The 7332-nt window shown below is 40.1% G+C and overlaps 2 protein-coding genes across 3 annotated transcripts in view; one reads left to right on the top strand and one right to left on the bottom strand.

The window, feature by feature from the left end:
- Positions 1-721: 721 nt before the first annotated feature.
- On the top strand, positions 722-4234 carry narfl (nuclear prelamin A recognition factor-like; the record flags this gene model as incomplete). Its single annotated transcript, XM_035655052.1, is given in 10 exon segments — positions 722-817; positions 915-1058; positions 1197-1326; positions 1443-1577; positions 1921-2039; positions 2330-2459; positions 2544-2616; positions 2735-2872; positions 3217-3374; positions 3635-4234. Coding segments are annotated over 10 exon segments (1365 nt in total), but the record flags the coding sequence as incomplete, so codon positions are not given.
- A 50-nt stretch (positions 4235-4284) lies between these two features.
- Positions 4285-7332, bottom strand: part of LOC118323130 (hydroxyacylglutathione hydrolase-like protein) — a 3944-nt gene continuing 896 nt past the window's right edge. For both annotated transcript variants that reach the window (XM_035655063.1, XM_035655064.1), the window contains exons 3-9: positions 6885-6949; positions 6667-6784; positions 6411-6519; positions 6064-6167; positions 5706-5807; positions 5190-5269; positions 4285-5085 (exon numbers count right to left, since the gene is read on the bottom strand). In XM_035655063.1, coding sequence (XP_035510956.1) covers positions 4935-5085; positions 5190-5269; positions 5706-5807; positions 6064-6167; positions 6411-6519; positions 6667-6784; positions 6885-6949 — 729 coding nt within the window. In that variant the 3' untranslated portion in view covers positions 4285-4934. The remainder of the gene's footprint in view (positions 5086-5189; positions 5270-5705; positions 5808-6063; positions 6168-6410; positions 6520-6666; positions 6785-6884; positions 6950-7332) is intronic.

The raw sequence follows: 7332 nt of genomic DNA, 5'->3' as shown, positions 1-7332 counted from the left end.
AAAAAAGAAAAGAGAAAAAAAAGAAAAGAAAACGAGAACAGGTCAAACCTGTACATGCAACAGCTCAGTTGTTAATTTCTCATAATATTTAGATTTATAACCTGCCATGTGCTCATTTCTTACTGGTCATGTAGTAAGTCAATGAGAACAAATGAATAAAACAGGCTAGAAACCTTGGTCTATTTAAAACTCCTGGTGTTGACCTCTTATAGTGTTGTTCTTTTGTCTTGTGTGTTATTTATTTATTATTTATTTACTTCATATTTGGCTTATTTTTTTTCCTTTGTTGTTCTTACTCAGTTCTGTCAGGTGCCCTCGGATGCTGCTATAGATTTCTGTGTTTTATCTTTTGAACACTAATAGGGAATTAGATGCACCAAATGGGAAATTCTGAGCCGATACCCATACTGTGTGTAAAATAAACATTTTGCTCATATCTGCTATCTATGTTTTTTTAGTTTTTTGTTATTTATTGGCCCTTATTTGTTATTATTGGCCCATAAAAAACGAAATAAATGAAAACAAATAAATCTACAAAGATAAGCATCTCTGTGAATATGTCTCCAGTATCTGCAAAATTGATTCAGCCACTGATATCCGGTGAATGCTTCTTATTTACGAATAAGATATGTAGTCCAGTAGAAACAAATATTGGCCGATCTAAATTGTCTCCTATTAGTACTTTGTAGCTTTGTTTACATGTGTGGTTTCTGTTTCGCAGGAATGTGTCAAACCTGTCAAAGTAGAGAAGAAACAAGGAAAATCTGTGGCCAAAATTCAAATAGAAGATGATGGCAGCTATGTCCAAGTCAACCAGGTGGGTCTTGAGGCTGAATCAAAACCTGAATGTGAATTATTAAACGTGAATCATTGCACTACTATTTGCCTTGAATTAATTCTCCTTGTGTTTGTAGGATGGCGGGAAGCAGAAGCTGGAGAAAGCAAAGATCACACTGAATGACTGTTTGGCCTGCAGTGGCTGCATCACCTCGGCTGAGAGCGTCCTCATCACGCAGCAGAGCCACGAGGAGCTTTTTAAAGTGCTGCAGAACAACAAGGTAGTGATGGAAACACGTGTTTGAATGCTTGTGTACTGTGTGTCTGGTCATGATTACCTTTGCAGCCCTCTGCATGCTATACTTATCATTTTGGGTGTCGCTGTATTTACCTCTGCGTCATTTGGACTCCTTCCACAGACCAGTGCGACAGAGCAGAAGGTTGTGGTGGTGTCGGTGTCGCCGCAGTCCAGAGCCTCCCTCGCAGCACGCTATGACCTCAGCAGTACTGAGGCAGGCAGGAGGCTTACGTCTTTCTTCAAAGGCCTTGGTGAGAACAAATATTAATATTTAAGTGATACAACTCAAAGTAAAACAGAAACTGAAAAATGAGAGGTTGACTTAGGCAGACACAGGCAATTCTGAATACTATAATCACTGTTGCAGGGGTTCATCATGTGTTTGACACGAGCTTTAGTCGGACCTTCAGTCTGCTGGAGAGTCAGAGGGAGTTTGTGGATCGTTTCCAGAGGAAGGAGCAGGACAGCACATGTCTGCCCATGCTGACGTCGGCCTGTCCAGGTATTCCACTAATCATTTTCTGTTAGCTCTGTGCTGCCCACTGTCTAACAAAAGCAAAAATGTAACTACTAAGGAATGAGGAAAATAATGTTTATTTTATTGACCCCTCATAATGTATTTATCATCATTTCACTTTTCAGAAAGTACAAGCTTTCAGTGTTTATTGCAGAGAAATATATTTTGATTCTCACAATATGAAATTCCATTGATTAATATAATGTCAAAGTAGAATAAAACATAATAAACTTAATGTCTTTCTTATCTCCTTCTCGTGATTGCAGTGTTTTTTCAAAGACGTTTCTCACTGTGCGTGTCTGTGTGTATTTGTTTTTGTTGTGTTCAGGTTGGATTTGCTATGCAGAGAAGACACACGGGAAGTTCATCCTTCCATACATCAGTACCACTCGCTCCCCCCAGCAGATGATGGGTTCTCTGGTTAAAGGCTACTTTGCTGAACAACAGGTACGGGAACACCTGAACACCAGATATTGCAGTCAAACAGTGCACGCCACCTCACGGAGGTTAAAGTGATTTCACTTTTTATCATTTCATCACGTCTTAATAGCAGCTTGGTGGCGTTTCTTTGACTGTTACTAAAATTGCAAAGGTATAAAAGTACAAATAGAGCTTCTATCGTTTGTGTATGATTTAGACATTTAGTCACTCCTGTGTTATCCAGTGCTGGTTAGTACTACTAATACTGTTATGAATGTGTGTAGATGTATGGTTATTAAAGAGTTGTGTGTTGTTAGGGGCTCAGTCCACAGCAGATCTACCATGTGGCAGTAATGCCCTGCTTTGACAAGAAACTTGAGGCCTCGAGGTCGGACTTTTTCATGAACAAAGCTGAGACTCGGGAAGTGGACTGTGTCATCACCTCTGGTACAGTAGCTGCTCTTATAATGCTCTTTTTTGTGTTTGAATGTGGAGTATCTTCTCTCTTATACCTTTCACTGTCTCATATAGGAGAGGTTCAGAAAATGCTGGAGGAGAAAAATGTGTCTCTTAGTGATGTGGAACCTGCACCCCTTGATACATTGTAAGTTCTGCAACATTTTGTCTTTTGTTTGTTCCACCCCTGTTCTTTAATATAAACCACAGCTCGAATTTCCAGAAGAATACATGGGCTCACATGCTACGTATTATTGTCAACCCAGGTTCAGCAGTGTGAGTGGGCATGAGTTCCTGAGCCATGCTGGGAGCGGGTCAGGTGGTTACCTCCATCATGTCTTCACCTATGCTGCCAAGCAGCTGTTTGGAGAGGAGGTGAAGGAGCTCACCTACAAGACCCTCAGGTGAGTCTGTCTCAACATCTTCAAGAGGCTCGACTGCTCTGTGCTCATTTGTGGTTCAGGCTAATTATGCCATCTGGAACAGTCAAGCTTGAAGAACAGTTCCAGTTCATTCAGATAAGTTTAATGCTCTCAGAATAGCTTCCTTGTAGATCATGCTTAATTATAATGTCACTCAACCTGGATCCTTGCTCATTAGTGTTGTTTTAGAGGATTTCTATGTGCAGGCTGAGAGGCTGTGTAAAAAAAAATTACAATTTGCCCCAGTTTAATTGCCTTGTACCTCGTGTGTATAAGAACGTATGTCTGTCTAACCCCGTTTTCCCACCTCAACCCCTCTGCCACAGGAATAAAGACTTCCAGGAAGTGACTATAGAGAAAGATGGAGTTGTCCTGTTGTGCTTTGCGTCCACATACGGGTTCCGCAACATCCAGAACCTGGTGCAGAAGCTCAAGAGGGGGAAGTCACCCTACCATTTTGTGGAAGTTATGGCCTGTCCATCAGGTGAGTGAAATATGCGGATGTAAAAATAATTACCGTTGATCACATGTTAGCATATTGTGGGCGTTAGTGTTAAGTATAAATTATATGCTTGTTACATATTCGAACATATGGAAGCTACAAAATGCAGTGTTCAGTCAGTGCATTAGGTTATCAGATGTAGTCACACTAGCACTGCTTGACTAATTTAATGCTGACAGATGTTTGCAAGCAAATTAAAGCGATAAACAGCACGTTTCCCCTCACCTCTTGTTAACGTTCAGGCTGTCTAAATGGTGGTGGACAGGTGAAGCCCTTACCTGGTGAGAACCAAAAGGAGCTTCTCCAGAAGGTTGAGGAGCTCTACAAGGCAGAGCGCCCTCTATTGCCAGAGGATGACACTCGTGTGGCCGAGCTGTACCAGTCCTGGCTCCACAGTGTTGGGGAGGAGAGAGCCAAAGAGCTGCTGCACACACAGTACCACAGTGTGGAGAAGATGACTAACGGACTCACAATGAAGTGGTGAATGATGCTTCAGCTACAATCCACGATCAGTAGACACTGACTACAGGACCGTCCAAATATATGACTATTTTTGTCTCTCTTCAGAGAGAAGGGTTGTAAGCAAAGTTGAATATAAGAAAGTTTGATATGTGCCAACAACCTTTTAAACCACTTTTTTTTCAAAAGATGTGTGTCTGGTGAGGTAGAAAACCATGGTGTAGCTAGATAAAGGACACAAATTATGTCTATAGTTTGATCATTTGCCCTGATACTGCTGATTGAATTCATTTGTGTGGAAAATGTGAGCTGAAATAACAAAGCAAATATAATCATTCCTTGTTTATGTGTATATAGAAAAATAAAGACATTATTTAATTATAGCCATTTGTTTTTAAGTTATTTTAAAAAGATGTGAAGAATATGCCCAAAATCAGACTGATATGTTTTATTGAATAATCTTGACTCTGATGTACAGTTATAAGGATTTAAACTTTGAGATGAAAAGCAGCAGTTTACCATCATAGTTACATCAAACTCCTGTTCCGAAATACTGGGTATAAGGTGCAGTCTGAAGTTAGATACATAAATACATAATACTTAAATTATATTTGTGTACATTGGGTAGCGTTCAACTGCAAAAGTAAGCAAGACTTGTAAAATAAGTACAGTATGTCAAAACTGAAATGGGTAAAAAGTTTAAATGAGAGTTTACATGAACACCAGTCTAATAAAAATAGTCATGAAGAAATTTAGCTTATTTTCTCCCAAAACCAGCAACAAATACAGAAAACAGTTCAATTTCAGCAGTTTTTTCAAAGGGAATTAGCAGTAGTAGACATTAGTAGACATTACCTGGCGCAGTTTATGCATAAGGGAATATTTAATGAAAGCAGCTTTATACTGGCCCTTTTGTGCAGACATTGTTTTATGATTACTTAAAACAACACACATGCCCATGGGGGGTCAACAGCGGCTTAAACTGGTCAAACGTGTTAAAGCAACAAACACCACATTCTACAGTCTCATGTCTTGCATTCAGTCATTCAAGGTTGAGTATGTCTAGAGCTCTGAAACTGGATCTCAGGGTCTGAGAAGCCCCCACTCCAAAGCCAACATGGCGTGGGGAGGAAGTCTCTCCTTGGGCTTCTTAAATTTGTCCTTCTCCTTCCGCAGGACCCTCAGCACCTCTATAGGATCTGTCTTCCCTGTGAACTTCTGTACTCCTTCCTCCCTACAGTAAAGGAGGGGGATTAGAAATAAAGATTACCAGCAGAGACAAAGTGTAACAGACGTCATATACATTCAAACATACTGTATATAAATATCCAAACTCACGAGAGGCGAAGAAATGGGTTGTATTCAAACTCCTCGATTAGGGTAGATGGCACTGTGGGTTTGTCATCATCATCTCTGGCCTGTAGACACAAAGGCCGTCAGGCAACTCGGCAAAATATGTATTTAAAGGATAAGACTGTCAATATTCTATATCTTTGTTTTCCCATAAACTGTGCAACCAAAGCCTGAAACAGCTCACATTAATGAGCCACCTTTCTTTAACATGGACACTGTGGTTTATTTTGATTAAATCTCACAAACAACGTCCTGCTGCAGGAAATACTCACTGGAACATCAAATATGTATTCATCTGCAGCTGAAAATAGTCCCCAGCAAATGCACTATTTACTCCTTGTTGAGTAACATTTGCTAAAAACTACAGTGCCCAGTCATTTTAGGATATTATTAAGCCTTTTTTAAAACAAAAGAATCTATATATTTGTGGTTTATTTAGTAAAAAAAAAACAGAACATTACGAGTTTTAGTCTTTAATTTTCTTTCGAGTTTATTGCTCACCCTGGCCCAGCTCAGCATCTCTTTAACCTTTTCATTCTCTGGCTCCACCAGCATGGCAAACTTCAGGTTCTTAATGGTGTACTCATGTCCACAGAACACCTTCTACAGGTGAACAAAGCAGGATTTAAAGTCAGGATTCACACACACACAGTAGAGTTTGACTGTCTTAGTCATTCTGGGCTTTGTGCCATGTTTAAGACACTATAAAGGCGAGTCAGGCGGCACTCAATCCCTTTATTGTATATGTGTTTACTCATCACAGTGACTCAGTCTCACACCATCTGAGGTCATGTTAGCTGTTGTTAACCCTGTTTATGCTGCACACAACCACGACGAATATCTCTTTATTTCCACTAACCGTGTCTTGAGGTAGGGAGCCCAGCACCTGGGTGAGATTGTGGTACATCTGTTCTGCTGTACCCTCAAGAAACCGCCCGCATCCAGCAATAAACAACGTATCCCCTGACAACCAAAAAAAAGGACAAGTGGAGGCAGTGGTCAGTCCCTGTCATTGCACACAACAAGAACAATAGACAATGTGCTGGTCAACAAGGATACATATCTCTAGCCACTCAATATTCAGTTATTATTTACACAATTTATGCCAAATGACATGACAGTGAGTGTGGTGCACAGGTATGAGCTGTACGCAGAAATGTACTTTTCCAACTGGTTCACCAGCTCTTTATGTTTACAGACAAAGACCTGTGAACACAGCAGGGGCGTCAGTGCACTCATCCTCCCAAACAAAGTAGCACATGTGACCAGAGGTATGGCAGGGAGTAAACAGGCACCTCACATTGATGGAGTTAAACTGCAAAATGGAGAAAACACAATGTCAAAAGACAACATGGCAGAGACACAATGGGAAAAGCTGTATTTTTGTGTAATTGACACGTTGAAATCATAACTGGAGCACCGTCCAGGTAAAGACATTTTACTCCTGTTTCTTTGTGGGCACCTTGAGTTCCTGAGCGTTGGTGACTTTATCCGTTAGACCCCCGATCCGATCGTCTCCTCCGTACACCCTCAGCCCCGGGACCTCCTTCACCAGAGCTTCATTCCCCCGAGCATGGTCCCTGATCAGTGAAAACAGGTTAGTGCATTATGGCTTTAGCAGGGATTATATGGTGGTGTATTACTGGTTTACTTTAAGTCGTGGATAGCAAACAGTCTCACCAGTGATGGTGTGTGGTGAGAACAGCCGTCAGAGACAAGCCCTCTCTCTTCACTATTTCAAGCAGCTGTAAAATAAAATAATAATAATAAAAAAATAATAATAATTAAAAAAAAAAACCCAGATGTCTACCTGTTAGCTGTTCACAAAAGTACAACAGATTGATAAATCATGAAAAGTATTTTTCAAGCAAAAAGGCCAAACAGTCCCTGGTTCCAGCTTCTAAACTGTGAGGATGTGCTCTTTGTAAAATGATTATCTTAAGGTTTTTGGACTGACATCACATTGGGCTTTAGGAAATTGAGATGGATATTTTCACCATTTTAATAAACCCAAAAATTTATTGAGAAAATAATCCCGGAAACATTTGGTTATTAAACCAATTTAAATAACGGTAATTGCATGATTTTATTAATATTAGTATGTAATATACAGTTTTATATATTTTTA

The sequence above is a fragment of the Morone saxatilis genome, unplaced genomic scaffold, assembly GCF_004916995.1.
Source record: "Morone saxatilis isolate NCDOM2014 unplaced genomic scaffold, NCSU_SB_2.0 Contig14, whole genome shotgun sequence".
NCBI classification, from domain to species: Eukaryota; Metazoa; Chordata; class Actinopteri; family Moronidae; genus Morone; species Morone saxatilis.
The sequence above is the reverse complement of the archived record's forward strand: the minus strand, read 5'-3'. Positions and strand labels throughout refer to the sequence as shown.